Source organism: Girardinichthys multiradiatus, chromosome 3 (assembly GCF_021462225.1).
Source record: "Girardinichthys multiradiatus isolate DD_20200921_A chromosome 3, DD_fGirMul_XY1, whole genome shotgun sequence".
Lineage (NCBI taxonomy): Eukaryota > Metazoa > Chordata > Actinopteri > Cyprinodontiformes > Goodeidae > Girardinichthys > Girardinichthys multiradiatus.
The window spans coordinates 4,160,976-4,181,439 of NC_061796.1; the positions used below are offsets into that span (position 1 = coordinate 4,160,976).

The following is a 20,464-nucleotide window of genomic DNA, read 5'->3' on the forward strand; positions in this document are numbered from 1 at the left end:
TCTTTTTGAAAAATTAAATAATGCAAACTTTAATTGGGGCCCTGTACAATATTGGACAGGCTATAAAACCTATAGGCACATAAATTACAAAAGGAAATAAGCAAAAATAAATGTGTATTTTGACCTACTTTGTCGTAGTGAGAAAAATATTGATAATTCTTTTAAGTTTGCTAACAAGAAGTTATTCTGAGCAACATTTGGACTTTGCTGCAAACATCAGAGAAAACAGCCCAACAAATCAAGCCTATATAAAAACCTAATATAGTTGCAGCTTCCAAGCAGCAAGTCAACGTATTTTGGAGAGAAATGAACTGCATTCATGTTTGTTTCCCCAAGTCTAATCAGTTTTTAAACACAATCTCCTAGGCTATATATCGCAAAATCCCAAATATTACAGCAAAAGACGCCATTTAAAAAAAAAAAAAAACCCCACACATGCCACTGAGAGCACATGCTTAGCCTATTATACTGTGAAACTGCTTCGGCTTGACGTGCCATGGCGGCAGCAGATGATGTGTGTGTGTCACAATCTGCTGGAGGCCTGAGACCAAAGTGCTGCTCTGTTTTAGCAGATGACAGGACAGCTCTTAGCTTACAGTGCTTAATGGACTTTTTATGGATCAGTCTTGTGATCGTATGACCCATGGCACCTTGGCCTCTCAGCAGTTATTGGTAAGGCAGATCAGAAACATGCCGCAGTCCTCCTCGGGCCAACGTGTGTGTGTGTGTGTGTCTGTACGTCCTATTTAAGGGAAACATGCTAATTTAATGCAGTTTGCAATGCATACAGCTATGCTTCCAGCTTTAACAAGATTGTCCAAACACTTCTATAATCACTTAATTTGTAGACAAACTTGGCTCAGAGTGAGGCACTAGAAATGTATTATTTAAAACCTTTTTCTCTTGAAGTTTCATCTTTAAATTTAAGACATACTACAGGCTTATTTGACTTATTAATAATAGTTCATTTTTTTGAAAAAATCTTAATCATAAAAGTAATAATAGTACAGCTGAATTTAGCAGTAATATTACAATAATTGTTCAAAGTTCATTTTAGCTGTAGAAATAATAATACAAAATATGATCCTTTCAGAATAAATGTTTTACTTGTTTCTGGCATGATCATTTCAGGGAGGGAGCTTTGTACCAAAATTATTTGGTACAAAGCTCAAGAGAGTGAGTCATTTGTGTTTATTCAACAGGGTATTACATTTAAAAGTAACAACTCTAATGTCAACAGAAAAATCTAATATGAACAGGAAGAACACTGTAAAGAAATAAACACACGACAGATATGTAGAGACTAAAACCACACTGTAGTTGTTCAGCCTTCACAGAGAAATAAAAGTCAAACTTTCTGGGATGTTCCTTTGCATGTAAGGGACATTTCACATGAGGTTAAAACAGAAAGGAGCGTCTCTTTATAAAAAAAAGGCTTAGTTGTAGATGAAGCCTAATTCCCAACATTACAGAAGTGCTCAAGTTATCCATCAGACTGTGCTGGGGCTCTCTAGGGCTTCATGTTTTTCCTAACTATGGGCAAAATAAAGTCTGTGTGTCCAAATGTACCCTAACTACACACTATGTTAGTCCTGTGCAGCGCGAGGCACGTGGCAACGTTGCGGACGGGGTGGGGGAAGCTGATGCTACTGGCCCTCCTCCTCGCGCAGGAACTGGAACACGGAGGAGAAGTCTTTATTGGCGTAACCGCGCGCACACATCATACGGTAGATCTGGTGGGCTAAGGAGCCGAGAGGGACAGGAGTTCTCGTGTTGGTGGCTGTGTTCTGTGCCAGGCCCAAGTCCTTATTATTATAAAAGAAAGAAGGAAATGCAAGCATACATTAGAAAAACCAACAGGACTTAAAATTTCATCCAGAAAACAAAACCACAAGCTGTAACACACACCACAGTGTGTTCTGTCTGAGAGCACCTCAGCTCAGACTGGATTATTTCATGTGCTTTTTTAGGAGTAAATCACACTAAATTCCTAGTAGAATTTTGATCAAATTAGAGCAGACATATTAAAGTAGAAAATCTGCTACGCTCCAAACTAATTTCTACACTCTAAAAAAATACAGCTGGATTACAAATAACCCGGTCTGGATTATTTTGGTAACTGTGTGGACACACTGATTAAGTCAAAGGTTGTTTTAACACAGCAGGGCTGAGTTTTGGGTTGGACCCAACCTGTTAGGTAAGGTTTTCACACAATGGCTACAAAATAACCAATGTGTAGAATTAGGAATATCAAAACTTGTGTAAAGAATTAAAAAAATAAAACCAGGAGTAATTACAAATTATCATAGATAAATTTTCATTCAATTTCTGATTTAAGAAAAACCATCACAAAAAGGCATCATGTACGACTGCTTGTTGCCCCCCCCCCGCCTCACATTTGTGAATGCGTGGTTTATAAACTGACCTTAGCCATCAGCTGCGTGCCAAAACCTCCCAGGTAGTTGTTTGCAGACGGGACTCCCTCCATGACTCCTGGCACGGGGTTATAGGTGTCACTTGACCAACAGCGGCCTGAACTCATGTTTAATATTTTGGCCAAAAGTTTGGGATCTAGTCCAAGTCTGCGGATGAAGAAAATCATTTGCTTCAAGGATTATATTTCAGATACTTATGATTATACTTTAAAATCCATTTAAATGTTTTTGTTTAACCTGATCCCCAAATTCATTGTCTCCGAAGTCCCGATCATTCCTATGGCTAAAAGCATGTTGTTACAAATCTTTGCAGCCTGTAATCAGATGAGCACATAAAAGCATTTAGAAACCCAAACACTGTTTATTGGTGTTTATGCAAAAATATTGTTATTCAATAACTATCATATAATTTACATGTTTATCTTATTAAAAACTTGTTTTGACAACAGGAAAACTTCCTGAAATTGGACCAGTACTGGGAATGTAATCACACCTGTCCCGTTCCAACCTGACCACAGTAAACCACATTGGCTCCCATGCAGCTGAGAAGCTCTTTGGCTGCAGTAAATTCCTCCTCCGCTCCTCCGACCATGAACGTCAGCTTACCTGAGCTGGCAGCGCCTACACCTAGAGAAGAAAAATAAAGCATGTTTTCACACATTGCTGTGACAATAAAACCACATCTCATTAGCCAAAATAAAACTGGTATACAAAAAGGACGATATGAATGAGGTAAAAGCCTAAATGCTAATAAAAACTTTTAAGGATCAGTAGTTCCAACTCTGGTCTGTTTAGAATTATACAAGACTTTGTTTTTTTAATGTAATTCATTCAACTTTTATATTTCATAAAACCCCAAAACAAATCAAAGTAGTTCATAGAGCAATTTTTATCCCTTTCTTTATGTCTGTAATTGTTCAGACTAATTTGATGCAACTTAATTTAATACCCAGCTGAAGAGCCATATCCAACAATTCTGGTAATAAAAGGAAAATATCAATAACAGAAAAAAACAGAAAAACAAACCAGGCAAAAAATGTTTTAAAGAATACACGGACAATCTTAACATTTAGCCGTAACACAAACCACAGTGTGTTCTGTCTGAGACCAGCTCAGCAGTTTACTGGATTATTTCAAGTGCTTTTGCAGAGCAAATTCAATTAAATTCTTAACAGACTTCTAAGTAAAGTAGACATATTAAGGTGAAAAATCTGTCTACGCACCCACCAAACAAGTGTTTCACTTTTATGCTAAAGAAATTTCTACATTAACATTTAGTGAGTTTTTTTTAGAATGAAATAATCCTTCATAAAACAAAAGCGACACAAAAAGGTGAAGGCTGGTAGAAGATTCTTACAATTTAACCTTGAGCAAAATTAACACAATTTCACTTGGTTAAAGCAATAATTTTAAACATACCTTTAAAAATGTATCAGATGAAAGTATCGCTTTTATTTTAAAAACAGTAATACTACAACTACGATTACAGTGCTGCTAAAATAATAATCGCATACTGCTAATCATTATATTATTTGTATTATTTGTCAAAAAAAACTTGTCATAGCTATTCGGATTTGGAAGCAAAGATACACATTGATGCATAAGTTGAAGCTAAAGGTTGTAACGGCTTGTCTTAAACATTTTCCAAACCTCCTAGAAAAAAATAGTAACTAATTTCATTGGGATGCCGGCTGCAAGTAAATGTGCAGAATAGTAGTTTTTTCTGCTCTTTTTCTCAGTATAAAGTAAGTTTGCTGGGTTATGAAGTTAACTCTTTATTGGATACGCAGACATCTAAACTCTGGTATCTTGTTGCTAGTTTATTTTGTATACAGCAGTGAATTATAAAGACGACTCTGTAAATATTAACAGTCGTATCACACGCAAACACCCAGTTTATTTTTTATAGAAGAGGAAAGTTCATAGAAATTCCTTCCATCTGGTCAATATATACAGCTGACTGACAGCTGACAAGCAGCAAGTGGGGGAGAAGAAGCACTATTCATCTTTCCATGAAACTACAGAAAAGTCAGCAATGCATTTAAAAACGTTTACAAAGCAGTTTAAAAGGCAGGAACAGTATTCTGCAAAATGTTCATGGTTTTGAAACACTTTTCTAAAAGGTTAGCATGCCATTAAAAGGAGAGATCAACCGATGTCTTCTTACAATCCATTTGTATATTTGGGGAATAACTGAACATTTTATGTATTTATGTATGCTCACATGTGGAACAATAAAACCCTGGCCTCTGTCATACTGACGCTTGAAAAGAAAATCTGACTTTGTCTGTTCTCACAATGCTTTTAGCCTTCATTTAGATGTAGCAACAGCTGTTTCTGGTTCAGGTTCACACAGGGTTAAAATCCTGACACCATACAATAACCAGGTGCAAAACATATGGGTGCCAAGGATTTAGCCAACACAGTCTTATAATTAATCCTTACGTTTACAGGAAGCCAGTGGAGAAGTGCCAAGATAGGTGTTAAATGTTTCCCCTTCCCTAATCTTCTCACAAAGACTGCTCGAAGCATTTTGCATTAATGGCCAGAAACAATGAGCTAAGTGTTGAAGAAGGCAGCCCAGATGCAAAGAAAAGGATCTGCAGATTTAGATTCTATCCTCAACATCTATAATTAAAAAGAAAAACAAGAAACACCAGAATCTACAAATGAGTTAAGATGTCTGCAAATGTGAGAGTTTAACCAATAACAGAACAATTTATGAAGAGGCTTGGGATATTTCAAACTGTCAAACCTAGCATGTATTAAACACAGTAAAAAATACTTCTGATACAAGAGAAACTACAATTAATTAGAATAAATTAGATTACTGGTGTTATGGATTTCCACAGGATCAATTCTAATGATTTTACTCTAAAATCAGTAAGTTTAGGGCCCAAATTATCAATGAGTCACATAAAAACAGTGAGGAAACAAGGTAGTGTTAGCTTAGCATGTCAGCAAACTGCTCCACATGAAAACATCAGCAGTCTGAGCAAAACCCGAAGTTATTGAAGAGTGTAGCTCTCTTTGTCAAGTCAGATATATCTTTAGAAAAGAAAGATTAAATAACATGTTTTAGGTGAAGTGTAGTCAGAACATTATAGTAGCTTTCTAAGCAAGCTTTGAGTGACATAACTCCATGTTTGAGTGACGTAAAACTCTGTTTGGGACGAATAGACAAACATATGGCACTGATTTTAAATAACTTCTCTGTGATAAATTTTAATTGAGTCTGATTGGTACTAGGGACAAAAACAAAATCATAGAAGCGTCTCGGCTTTAAATACACATAACAATTAGCCTTAAAAGAATCGCAGAGAAGATTGCGTTTCTGGGAATGGGCAATCATGCAATCTTTATTTTACCTTGTTTTCCTAAAAGGAATTAACAGTACAGGAAAAAAAAAAAATAAGGCAACGGCAGCACTTGAAAAGGCAGACTCTATGATGTTATAAAGGTAGCAGTTGTTCCCCTGTAAAAAGCTAGATCTCCTGTTTAATGCAGAAGAAGCACAGCCTTGTGATTGATGGGACTATCAAAGTTTGGTTTGCAGACGTTAAATTGCTGCTGCAGCCCAGAGAAGTTCAAGGCAGAAACAGGAAAACCCTAATCCGTGTGCACAATCATGGGGAAAAATGCATATAAATCTTTATTAAACTCTTAGAGTCTTACCATAAAACTCGACCAACCTGAAAGAAAGGGACTGACTCAGGCAATTCAATATTTAAGATTTCATTCTGAAGAAATGGACACTGTACCCTGGACCAGACACACTCTCTTTGGGTAAAATATCCACACTGTCAACGAATATTCCTTGATAAAACACTTGTCTCATGTAGTGATATAAATGCTAGATGGAGCCTCTCATTTGGTGAACTGAGAAGTAGAGAAGTTATAATGGAGCCATGGAAAACTGCCAAACTCTTTGGAGGCCTTTTCAAATGGATAGCCTAGTCCCATATATTTCATTGGTTAAAATTTTTTTTTAAGCAAACATTGAACATGCCGGTCTCTATCAAAGATACACTAATGGTAATGGCCTGAACTTGTATATGGCTTCATCAAGTTCCCAGAGACGCTAAATTGCTTTACACTACAATCAGTCATTCACCCATTCACACAAACATTTACACACTGACAGTGGTAAGCTACAATGTAGCCACAGCTGCCCTGGGGTACACTGACAAAAGTGAGGCTGCCATACACAGGCATACCAGGCCCTCTTACCACTATCAGCAAGAAAGGAAGGTGAAGTGTCTTGCCCAGGGACACAACGACTGAGACAGACAGAGCGGGGGTTCGAATCGGCAACCCACCGGTTACAGGACGAACTCCTACCACCTCACAGCAGCTTGTAATGTAAAAGAAAATACCGTTATCTTTTTTCCTATCCTCGGTCTTCATCATTTCAGAACATAGCAACTGCAAATTGTAGATAACGCAGGTAAAATAAGTATTTAACACATGATCAATTTCCAAAAGGTGCAATACAAAAATTCTCACTAGATGTCATTAACAATCCAATGAGTCAATTAAGTTATGTGCAATCTCTGTTGAGCCATCCATTCCCGTAGCTCTCAGCAGTCATGACTTTATGGGATTCTTCCAAAATAAATTTATTCTATTAAAAAGAAAGTCTTTGACATACTCCCGAAGATGATTACTTCATCCTCAGCAAGTGAGACAACATTGGAAATAACTGTAGAACCTGATTTGTGTTTGGACTGTTTTGATCCTGTGGAGCTTCCTGAGTTATCAGAAATATTAGCTTCATCTAAACCTTCAACTTGTATATTAGACCCAATCCCAACCAAATTATTTAAGGAAGTGTTCCCTCTGATTACCAGCCCCATTATAGATATGATTAATGTATCCTTAGTAAATGGATATGTACCACAAGCTTTTAAGGTAGCTGTAATTAAACCTTTGCTTAAGAAACCTTTGCTTGATCGAGATAACTTAATAAATTACAGATCTATATCCAATCTTCCATTCTTATCTAAAATTCTTGAGAAAATAGTTGCTAATCAAATGTGTTAGCATTTACACAGCAATGACCTGTTTCAGTCAGGCATCCAAGCTCATCATAGCAATGAAACAGCTCTGCTGAAAGTCACTAATTATATTCTTATGGCCTCAGATAATGGACTTGTGTCTGTACTTGTCCTGTTAGATCTCAGTGCTCCATTTGATACAGTCGATCACAATATTCTCTTAGAAAGGCTGGAATATGTTGTAGGGATCAGGGGAACATCGCTAGGCTGGTTCAAATCTTATCTGTCTGACAGATTCTAGTTTGTTCATGTAAATGATAAATTATCTTTAAACTCCAGGGTTAATTGTGGAGTACCACAGGGTTCAGTACTTGGGCCAATTCTCTTTACTATATATATGCTTCCAGTAGGTAAATTATCAGGCAGCATAGGATAAATTTTCACTGTTACACTGATGATACTCAGCTTTACTTATCCATGAATCCTGATGAGCGCAACCAGTTAGATAGACTACAAGCATGTCTTGAAGACATAAAAACTTGGATGACTTTAAATTTTCTGCTTCTAAATTCAGACAAGACAGAAGGTGTCATCTTTGGACCGGAGTCTTTAAAAAAGAAACTGCTTAGTCAATCACTTAATCACTGCTATCAGGATGTCCACAAAATGCAGTTAAAAGCCTTCAGCTGATTCAAAATGCTGCAGCAAGAGTTCTGATGAAAATTAAAAAGAGAGATTATATTTCCCCTACTTTAGCTTCCCTTCATTGGCTCCCTGTTAAATGCAGAATTTAAAATGATCTTCCTCACATATAAAGCCCTTGATGATTTAGCTCCATCATAGATCAGAGATCTGATTGTTCCATATGTTCCTAACAGAGCACTTCGTTTTCAGACTGCAGGTTTACTGGTGGTTCCTAGAGTCTCTAGAAGTAGAATGGGAGGCAGATCCTTTAGTTATCAGGCTCCTCTCCTGTGGAACCAGCTCCCGGTTTTGGTCCATGAGGCAGACAAATTGTCTACTTCTAAGGCTAGGTTTAAAACTTTCATTTTTGATAAAGCTTATAGTTAGAGTGGCTTAGGTTATCCTGAGCTATCTTCCTTATTTTTTTACCTCTGTCTTCTTCCCTCCCTGTTGGATGGAGTAAGGGGGAGTCAGGTTTAGCCTAAACCGGCTCAGTTATGGTTGAGGTGCAAACACACCCTCCATTTCTGCTACCTGTATGACCCTCTCCCTTTTCCAATGGTTATGGTCAATCTGACAGAAAGATGTATTCCAATCGTTGTGGTTATTAGTATAACAATGGCCATCAGTGGGCTCTAGATGGACAAACCGTCTACTTTTAAGGCTAGGCTTAAAACTTTCCTTTTTGATAAAGCTTATAGTTAGAGTGGCTTAGGTTATCCTGAGCTATCTGTGTAGTTATGCTGCTATAGGCTTAGGCTGCTGGAGGACATAATGACCACTTTCACTCTCTTCGCTACATTCTCACACTACTCTCCAATTTTGCATTATTTGCTGTTACTTCAGCTTTTGTTTTTAATTCTCATTTTCTGTGGACATATACATATAGATCAGACATTTTCCAGAATATTAAGGCCTACTAAAGGTCCCTCACCTTATCCATGATAAGAGATATCAGTGCTAAAATCCCAGGTGAATATATATTGAACACAAGAACAGTAATACAAAGAGAACGAGAGAAAAAAACAAAAAACATCTCGGTTGCAGGTGTCTAGGATCTATAAGAGTCTTAAAAAATAATATTCAAGTTCCTTAAGTCTCTTCTTGGGTGTCATATCGTGTCCAATTTCCCATTTATCTATACAAATGTCTTCTTGTAATTTGAGAATGAAGGTCATTCGCTCCATCACATAAATTTCCCTAACAATATTCAGCCACTGTTTTAGCAATGGAGCTGTTATCTGACACCAATTCCTTGTTATGGCTTTTTTGCAAGCAATTAACAGAATCTTAACTGAATACACATCTTCTCTCACAACACATTTCTCCAGGTTTACATTGTCTTAAAATCCTCTGGTATTGAGTACCCACATCTTTCAACTATAACATTCACATTTCTCCAAAACATGGTTAATTTTGGACATGCCCAGAATATATGTGTATGATTTGCTTCTATATTTCCACACATTCTCCAGCATGTAAGGTGAGACCTGGTTTGCTTTTCCTTTCTAGTGAGATTTTTCCATCCAAACTCTCTCCAGAGTGTGGAGTTTGTTGTTGTGCCCTGATTTATTACACATATCTCACCAGTCTTCAAATTATATTTCCATTTTTATTTCTTTTTCCCAGTTATTTTTATATATATGGTAGATGCTGGTGTATTTTCTCTTAATGTTTTATATAATGACGTTATTTCCTTAAAAGTTATTCCTTTATAGGTTTTAATCACACAGCTAACTAAACCATCTAATGTCTGAAAGTTTTGTATTTCTCTAAGGTAATAATCTCAGAGCTGCAAGTATCGAAAGAAGTCAGTGTTCTCCAGTTGATATTTATCTTTTAATTCTTCAAAACTCATAATTTTACCAACTTTAATTATAGTACAAATAGCAGTTATTCCTCTGTTTTCCCAGATTCTAAATGTGTGATCATTCCTTCCTGGTTCAAAATTATTATATGTGACCCAACGTAACAGCTTAACCCCCTTTTCCCAGTCCATTTTGTTTTAACCTTTTAAACCAGATGTCCAGGGTATGAGAAGTTATTGGATCTAATTGGTGTTGCTGTGCCTTTCTAAGTCTATCATCCCCCAAAAATGTTTGGAGTGGAATACCGTCAACTATCATTTCAATGTCTTTCCACTTGGCACCATAACTTTGGTCACACCATTTAATCACAGGTCGTAGTGGTGCTGCGTAGTAGTAGTCCCTCAGATGAGGAAGTGCCACCCCACCTTGTTCCCTGGGCAACTGCAGTGTTGAGTATTTTAGTCTTGGTCTCTTGCCATTCCAGATAAATCTGGAGATAATCTTGTCCCAGTATTTAAATCTTTCTGATGGAATCTTGACTGGAAGAACCTGAAAGAAATATAATAATCGGGGAAGGATGTTCATTTTTATAACTGAAATTCTTGAAATAAAATTTAATGTAAGAGCTGTCCATCTGTTTAAGTCCTGATCAATGTGAGAGTTAATAGCGTCATAATTAACCTTATAAAGATGATTTAGTTTTTTAGTTATTGTTACTTCAAGATTTTTAATGGTTTTTAGTTCCCAATTTATTGCTAATTTAGTTCTAATCTTTTCAGACGGAGCATAATTAAAAGACATCACTTGAGTTTTGGTAACATTTATTTTATAGCCGGAATGTTGCGAAAAAGAATTGATAAGATTAAACAGAGAGATAAGATTTTGATCTGGGTTATTTAAATATATTATGTCATCTGCGAATAAGCTTATGACGTGGTCTTTTCCGTTAATGTTAACTCCTCTCACCTCCTCACTCTCCCACACAAATTGTGCTAGAGGTTCAATGTATAAAGCAAAGAGCAGAGGTGAAAGGCAACATCCCTGTCCATTACCTCGCTCTAGCTTTATTTGCTTTGTTAGGTTGCCATTTATTTTTATTCTCACTTTAGGGTTTTGATAAATGGATTTTATGGTTTTAATTGAATTTTCACTAAAGCCAAATCTTTTAAAGGACTGCAGCGTCCTTAAAAGCGTCTAAGCTGACTATAACAGCTCTATTTTTTGGGGTTTGTATTGAATTTACTGCATGGAGAGTTCTCCTGATGCTGTCCTGAGTTGTACGACCTAAAATAAAACCTGTTTGATCTTCTTCAGTCAGGTGTGTCACGATTTCCCCATATCGTTCGGCAATTATAGATGTGTATATTTTGTAATATTAATATTACCGATATTGGCCTATAGTTATTGCAGTCCTCGATATCTTTCCCTTCCTTCAGGATTACTGAAATGATTGCCTCCCTCCATGAAGTTGGGGCCTGACCCACCTCAAGTGTATAGTTGAGTGCTGGCAGTAATATGGGTATCAGGTCTTCTTTAAAGGTCCTGTACCATTCTACGGGGGAACCCATGGCTTCCAGGGGATTTCCAGGGGGGGGGGGGGGGGGGGGGGGGGGGGTTATGTCCCTTGAAACGTCGGGGCCCCTGTGAAATCCAGTCTGGCCAATTCCCTATAGGCAGATCGATCCGACCTTAAACCTGAAGAAAATCTTTAAAACAAAAATATTTTTCTCAAGTATGACTTTATCTTCATTCTTCTATAGTAGTCATTTATTATGGCTTAAATCTTCTGGATTTATTTCGACCTCTTTTCCCACCGCTGCCAGGATAGTGCTCCTCGCTGTTGCTCCTCCAACTGCTGTGGGTCTCCGCTCCTCGCCATCACCTCCACCTGAATTCCTCTTCGTCTCAGCTCCTCCGCGGCCGCCTGCGCACTCTCGTAGATCCTGATGCCACTTTCCCAGTGGATGCGGATTCTAGTTAAAGGGGTGTGGAACCAGATCCCTCGTTCCTTCAGGATTTTTTTTAATGCACATATATTCTTTCTTCTTCTGGACTACGTTGGTAGCGTAATTGTGGTCGAACAGCAGCTGTTTATTTTGATACATAATTTTTTCTTCTTCCACGCCTCTTTTAGCACCATCTCTTTAGTTGTATAATCAAGAAAGTTTATCGCCACAGATCGCGGGGGTTTATCAATTGCTGGTCTAGGTAGCAAAGCTCTGTGCGCTCTTTGGATATTCAGAGCAAAATCCGGTGGAAGAGATAATTCTTCTTTCAAAAGGTGTTCAATAAACTGCGCCATCGAGCCCACCTCTGATCCCTCTTTCAGGCCGAAGACGTGTATGTTATTCCGCCGCCTTCCACCCTCCAGGTCATCTAGCTTTTCCCAAAGCAACTGTTGTTGCTTAAGAGATTGAGTTAAAGCATCTTTCGCTGCCACATTCTATTCCTCCAATTCAGCGATTCTCTGCTCTGATTTTTCGAGTCTTGCCGCATTATTCACTACCTCGTTCTTTATTTCTGTAAGTTTAAGGTTGAAGCTTTCCTTAATGCTTTCGATTTCTTCTTTCACTTCCTTCTTTATATCGCAACTAAATGAGGTAAAGTCCTTCCAGGATGCCTCTACCTGAGCAGCTTGCCATTTCCTCCTCTGCATGGCCTCGCTTGCTACTCTCGGTCTCAGACATGTCAGCACCGCAGTCCAACGTCCACCCAGATTTTTCCGCAAAATCTTTGATATTACTCTGTCTTCTTGCTCTTCTCCCACCTTTCATTACACTTCTGTTATGCCTTACTCTTACATTCACTTTTTTGTGGGTTTTTTATCGAGTGTTGATCGGGATCGGGAGCAGTTGACTTAAGCAGCCATCTTGTTGGTGTCCCAAACCGGAAGCACCGTTATTTCAGCTTTTAACTTTGTTCTCTCGCTTTTCTCTTCCTAGAAGCTACACCTGGCCTGACTCTGTGTCTACCTGTGACACCTTTCTGGAGAGGGGCATTGTCCAAGCTTCTGCTGTCAACAACTTAATGCTCACCCTCTACCGATGACCCACATGGCCCTGTCTTTCAGTGTTTAACCCTTTCTCTCTCCTAGAACATGGCAATTGACTGAGCTTTTACTGTGACTAACTATGTGCTCTCTTTCAGACTCTAACCTTGAAAACTGGCTCAGAGTTTATATGTTCTTTCTTTCTAGGTGAAATGACTAAAGGAGCTACATCCATTAACATTTACTTTTCCTTCCCATAGAAAGGACTCCTGGATCAGTGCTTCTGTGTTCTTTTTGTGTCTCTGCTCTGTTCTCTCAAACCCCAGTCGGTCGTGGCAGATGGCCGCACACATCGAGCCTGGTTCTGCTGGAGGTTTCTTCCTGTTAAAAGGGAGTTTTTCCTCTCCACTGTCGCTACATGCATGCTCAGTATGAGGGATTGCTGCAAAGTCAACGCCAGTTACTGTCCACTGTCTACATGCTCATCCAGGAGGAGTGAATGCTGCAAGTCACTGACTAAATGCAATCTGCTGGGTTTCCTTAGACAGAAAAACTTTTAATCCAATTTTAATAAATAACTGAATCTGACTGCACAGTTCAATTAGGATTAATTGGAATGTATGTACCTGACTTTTGTAAAGTGCCTTGAGACAACATGTGTTGTGAATTGGCACTATATAAATAAACTGAATTGAAATTGAATTAAAATGGAATTGTATTGACCACTATCTGGAATTCTTTAATGCTTCATATGAGAGCCTTAGTTGATGATGACAGCTCTTGTATGGAACAACTGGTCACATGCATTGCTCGGGTATTATTTTAGTCCATTCTTCCACACAAATGTTTTTCAAATCCTAAAGGTTCTGAATCAGTCTACCTGAAACACCCATCCTTGTTTAGTCTTCATTATTCTTGTAGATGGCAGTAGTTAAAAAAAAAGAAAATGCAGTGGATACTCCCAGTACCTCACAGGCGTCTAAATGTTGTTCAGCAAACTTTAAATGCGACCTCCAACATGCGTTTTCTTCAGCAGTGGAGTCTTGTGTGGTGAGCATGCAGAGAGCCCATGGTGGTTGAGTATTATTATTGAATTATTATTAGAATAATAATCTTTTTACTCCTCTCTTCAAACTCTTGCTGGGAGCCCCTGGTCATGGCTGTTTTATAGTGTAAAGATGTTCTTTCTACTTTCGGATTATGAGTGGTAGGATTTCTTTTGAATTACTGAGAGATTGCAACTAGTGTCATCACTTTCCATATCATTTCGCACCTTTTTTTCTTCATGTGTTCAATATTTTACCGTGTCACTCCATTTTCTTACACATAATTTGTGGGAATGTATGGTTTGATTTCCTTGCATGTGTGGACTGGATGGGTTGCTACCGACATCCTGAGATTTTGATGTTAAATGCACCTTTAGAAACATATTTACCTAGAAAATTGGCAATGGTTTCAAAACTTATTTTAACTGCTATAACCAAGAAGAACAAGACAGCTGGCTACTAAGGATGAAACAAAAAACATCTTTAAGAGACATGTTTATTCAATTACAGTAGTCTCTCTTTTCCATGTGTGGTTTTATGTTTAAGCATTAACCGCTGCCAGTGTATTTTAATTTCTAACTGACAAACTGAGCTACTCAAACATTTTTATTAAGGGATTAAAACCTTGGGACTGATGTAAGTATATAAGCATGACATGCAGTTTAGTTTCCACTTGTTAAATCGCCACAACCACAAACAGACGTTTGCAGGAAAAAACACCAGTCCATGTGGGCCATCTTGGGAAGGAAGGATATACATTTTTTACTTATCTTTAGGGGCTGACCATGAAATAGACCAACTTCAATTGAACATAAAGAGACCATTCTGACACAGATGAACCTACAGTCGTGGGAACTGGAGTTTTATGTCAGGACATAAAAATGTTGTGGCGTCTACCAGGTTCTAAGATGATTTAAATGTATGTATATAAAAGTCGATTCCACACTGTCATTTACTGTCATTACTTAATAAACAAAAATAAAGCCTAAAGTAAACCCCCTGATTCAGTAGCTTGTAGCAACAATAACTCGAAGAACTCTGAATTTTCTGTATGATGTCTCTCACATCAGGATTTTCTTATCTTTTCAACTTCAAACATTTGTTTAATCACAGTTGTCCTAAAGTAAATCAAGAAGGTTATGGTCTGGAACACCTTGGTGTTTGGGGAAGATGAACCTTAAACTCAGTGTCAAGTCTTTTAGGGTATTCTCTTAAGTATTTAGCTTAATCCATTTCCCTGTCATTGTAAAGGAAACCCCTCCCACAGCATGGTACTACCACCCCCATGTTTCACAGCTGGGATAGAGGGTTTATGGTTATGTGAAGTACTAGTTCTCTTCAAAACATTTTACATGTAGGCCAACCAGTTACATTTTGGTCCAATCTCATCAGGGCACTTTTTTCTGTCACAAGTTTGCTGTGTCTCTTACATAGCTTTCTTTTTGCCACTCTTCCATATTGTGATGCCATCTCCCACCTGAACTGTGGATCTATGTACATCCTCCAGAGTTACCATGGGGCTCTTGGCTGCATCTTTGAAAATCTTTGCCCATCCCACCAGTTTAGGTGGACAGTCATGTCTTGATAGGTTTTGAAGTTGTAAAATATCCTTTCCAGTTTTCTTTTGATTGAACAGGGCTGTGTAAGATGTCTGAAGCGTGTGATGTTATTTTATAATCAATATTAAATAATCTGTATTCACCTTCCTTACAACTTCACCGTGGACCCGTCTGATATGTTCCTTGGTCTGATGGTGTTTCTTCACTAATATTCTACAGCAAACCTCTGAGGCCCTCAATTGCTGTATTTATTCTGAGTTTGAATTACACACAGGTTGATCATACACTCACCAGCTACTTTATTAGGCACACCTTGCTAGTACCGGGTTGGACCCCCTTTTCCCTTCAGAGCTGCCTTAATCCTTTGTAGCATAGATTCACCAAGGTACTGGAAACATTCCTCAGAGGGTTTGGTCCATATTTACATTATAGCATCACACAGATGCTGCAGATTTGTCGGCTGCACATCCATGATGCGAATCTACCGTTCCACCACATCTCAAAGGTGCTCTATTGGATTGAGATCTGGTGACTGTGGAGGCCATTTGAGTACAGTGCACTCATTGTCATGTTCAAGAAACCAGTCTGAGATGGTTTGTGCTTTATGACATGGCGCGTTATCCTGCTGGAAGTAACCATCAGAAGATAGGTACACTGTGTTCATAAAGGGATGGACATGGTCAGCAACAATACTCAGGTAGGCTGTGGCATTGACACGATGCTCAATTGGTACTAATGGGCCCAAAGTGTGCCAAGAAAATATCCCCACACCATTACACCACCACCACCCTCAACTGTTGATACAAGGCAGAATGGATCCATGCTTTCATGTTGTTGACGCCAAATTCTGACCCTACCATCCGAATGTCGCAGCAGAAATCGAGATTGATCAGACCAGGCAACATTTTTCCAATATTCTATTGTGTGATTTTGGTGAGCCTGTGTAAACTGTAGCCTCAGTTTCCTGTTCTTAGGTGACAGGAGTGGCACCCGGTGTGGTCTCTGCTGCTGTAGCCCTTTCGCCTCAAGGTTCGATGTGCTGTACATTCAGAGATGCTCTTCTGCATGCCTTGGTTGTAACGAGTGGTTATTTGAGTTATTGTTGCCTTTCTATCAGCCTGAACCAGTCTGGCCATTCTCCTCTGACCTCTGGCATCAACAAGGCATTTGTGCCCACAGAACTGCCGCTCACAGGATATTTTCTGTGTTTCGGACCATTCTCTGTAAACCCTAGAGATAGTAGTGGGTGAAAATTCCAGTAGATCAGCAGTTTCTGAAATAGACCAGCCCATCTGGCACCAACAACCATGCCACGTTCAAAGTCACTTAAATCACCTTTCTTCCCCATTTTGATGGTCGGTTTGAACTGCAGCAGATCGTCTTGACCATGTCTACATGCTTAAATGCATTGAGTCGTTGCCATGTGATTGGCTGATTAGAAATTTGCGTTAACGAACATTTGGACAGGTGTACCTAATAAAGTGGCCGGTGACTGTATATCTTCATTAGATGACTTCTGAAAGCAAGTGGCTGGGCTCTAGTTCAAAGTAATAGAGTTGAGGGAGCATGCATGCATTCTTTGTAACAGAGTTTAAAAACCATGTATCATTTTCCTTAAACTTCACAATCATGTACCACTTTGTGTTTGTCTGTTACATCAGATTAAACTGAAACACACTAAAGTTTGTGATTGCAAAGTGCACAATTTTTAAGGAGTATCAACATATTTGCAAGTCACTGTAAATGTATAACATTTATACATCATTTTTCTAACCTTGTGGTTCACTCAAAGTTCTTGTACAAAACAAAGTCACCTGATCTTGCAGACTCACCAAGCACTTCTTGGCCTTAGTCTCCATAAAGTATCAAAAACAACTTTTCGTACAACATAAGCTGTTATTATTTCACACACAAAAAAAAAGTAAAACATTATCATATTAGAAGCTTCAACCCAATTAACCACTGCCACAAACTGTCTGAAACTTAACTGGTTTGTTCACAAGGTGTTCTATTTTACCTAATATCTTCCTATGTATTACAGTCTGTTTGGCTAGTCAGAACTGGTCAATACTCCTTAAATTATAAATGGAAACCAGACGAATTATGATACCAAAAATTTGTCCCATTTAAACAGAATATGCATATCTACATAGCTATTTATTTTTAAGAAATCGTGGCAAGATAACATAATTCTATGTGAAAAATAAAGCATATACTCAAGCAGAAATATGTGTTTGATTAAAAATAAATCATGGTAATAAGCACAGTCCTACTCTATTCGTAATCATTTGGTCTGTGTAAATGCCACCTCGTATATTTAAAGCAGCTAGTTTGCAGTGACAAGCTGGACAGCAAGTTTAAAATAAATTATACAACTCAGAAAAGAAAAATCTGATTATAATGTACCTCCTGATACAGGTGCATCCATAAAAACTGCCCCCAAGTTCTCAGCAGCACCAGCCATCTCTTTAGAAACAGCCGGATCAATGGTACTGGAGTCAATCAGCAGGGAGCCTTTCTTTACTTTTCTGTTGAGGAAAAAACATGTATGGATCTATTGTAAAGCCAAGAGATTTTAATGCACACATTTAAAGAGAAATCAAAGTGTACTTGAGAATGCCGTTGGGTCCTGTGTAGACATCAATGACATTAGGGCTGGAGGGAAGCATGGTAATAATACGATCGGCTTTGTCTGCAACCTCTGCAGGATTATCCACAATCTGAAAAAAAACAAACACCTGTTAGGAATAACCTTTATTAATATGACTCATAGCTGTTTTTCCCTTTGATACAATAGGGAAGTAAAGTATAAGTTCTAATGTTTCTATTTTGTTACAATAGGATAAGAATGCTCATAGACATACAGTACAAGGACAAATGGCCCAAGGATTGTCATAAATGACTTGAAGCTGGGGCACTGGGGTTGATGGAGCAGCCGGTATAACTGGGTTGATTAGAAAGCTACAGCACACTTAGATTAAGTATGGACACCCGGTACTACACAACCTACCAGATAGACACCACAATGGTGACACATAGTCTACTGATAATCACTGAGGGAGAGCACATCCATTACATTGGAGAACCAGATATAAAACTACATGCGACCTTCTATTGAGGCTCTTCGTCATCCTCTAACAGACGGTGACGGTCCGAGACGGGAGCCTCAGCGCTGATCTCTGTAATCATTCCTCTGCCTTAATTTAGATTAAAGGAGCTGAAAGCTAGAAACTGTTTGAGAGTTGTTCCTTTAAGAGTCAGAGTTAGATAGAGTTTGTGATCGCTTCTGGGGTTCCAAGGACCGGAGGGGATCCGAGGCGTCTGACCGCCAACAGGGTGCGGTAGCTCGGACACACCCAAAACCTTTTAGCGTTACAAAAAACATCAAAGAAAAACATATATACACAAATATAAACGGCAGTTTATATTCAGCATACATTACCTGAGCACCCAGTTCTTGTATCTCTTTACAGGACTCTGGGAATACATCTGTGGCAATGACTGGGTACCCGTGCTTCAGCAGATTCTTTGCCATTGGATTTCCCATATTTCCCAGACCAACAAACCCCACTTGTGTCTTTGAGGCCATAGACCTTGTGAAAACTGTAACAAAATGGGTGAATTTCAGCAGGTATAAAATTCCACATATTTACAATTTCAAATCAAATATTTACAGACAGAAAGTTTCAAACATAAAGCAACAGAGCAATCTCTAAGCACTCCTATGACATTTATTCTGCTTTTTTATTCAACTGGAATTAAGTTACAGTGCAAAATTATTACAATTAAACTAAATTAAATTAAATTATTATATCAGCCTTTTTATTCTCCATGTTTCCCCATTTTGTTTATCTATGTTGTGTATAAATTGAAAATAGGAGAAAGAAAATGCGTTTAAAACAGACACATTTCTAACATTTTATTAAACAGTTCATTGTTTTCTTCATGTTGGTCTGCCTAGTCTCTGTAAAGCAAAAGCGTCATTTTAGATTACTAACACTCTTCTAAGAAATGATCTGACAGCAGTAGGACACATGATGAAATGTAGACGATTTCTATATTTTAGGCTTTTGAAATCAAGACACACAAGTAGTAAATAAACATAGCTTTCCTAAACAGCCTAACAGGTAAATAAGAACCAAAAAAACAGCATTTAAACTGTGAAAAAAAAAGCCCCTGGAACAACAGCTACAACAATTCCAGCGTAAAATATCTTTAACTTCTCTCAAAACATTTCAAGGTAAAGCAATGTTGTCACGCAAACCGCCTTCATTTAACTGCTCAGCTTTCTAAAAAAGCAACAAAGACCAGCACACCGCGCACGAAGTCCTTATTAATTTCCCTTACCGCACGCAAAGTCAACATGTTTACGACACCTTCCTACTAGGCACACAGACCCTCTTAGCACAGCGGCCATGCTTCTTTCCTCTTGACCTTACGGGGAAGTAAAAGTACGCAGGTGAGTGACAGCTGGTCCCTCCAATCAGATCATGGAGTTACGCAGCACGGCCGCACATTTTCAGCCAATGAGCACTAGGGGAGGACTCAGAGTGTACTACGGTGCCTCTTTCCTACAGGTGATGGGAATAAAGTGTTTTTCTGAGATCAGCATCGTTTTGCTGAATAAATATAAATAAATAAATATAAATAAATAAAGCAAACGCCTAAAAATAAACTAAAAGTGTCTTGCAAAAGTATTCACCCCCTTGAACCTTTTCACATTTTGTCTCAGCACAACCATAAACTTCAGCGTATTTTATTGGAATTGTATGTGACAGACCAACACAAAGTAGGGTGTAATAAAAGGGACTTTGAATAACCTTTGACTAGTGCTGTGCAAATAACCTTGCCTTGCTAGATTTGGGATATTGCCCCTTTTAAAGTTGATTGTTTCAAACTCCTAACAAGCAGGGTTTCTTTAAAACCGGCTGAGATATAGCCACAAA

General features: G+C 38.4%; 1 protein-coding gene across 1 annotated transcript; it reads right to left on the minus strand.

Moving 5' to 3' along the window:
• Positions 1-1,083: 1,083 nt before the first annotated feature.
• hibadhb (3-hydroxyisobutyrate dehydrogenase b) lies at positions 1,084-19,998 on the minus strand. The gene is made up of 8 exons (XM_047362204.1): positions 19,866-19,998; positions 18,961-19,121; positions 18,129-18,238; positions 17,925-18,046; positions 2,929-3,062; positions 2,673-2,749; positions 2,426-2,582; positions 1,084-1,805 (listed from the first exon to the last, which is right to left on the minus strand). The coding sequence occupies exons 1-8, from the start codon at positions 19,933-19,935 to the stop codon at positions 1,647-1,649; spliced, it is 990 nt and encodes a 329-aa protein (XP_047218160.1). The 5' UTR covers positions 19,936-19,998; the 3' UTR covers positions 1,084-1,646.
• Positions 19,999-20,464: the final 466 nt, after the last annotated feature.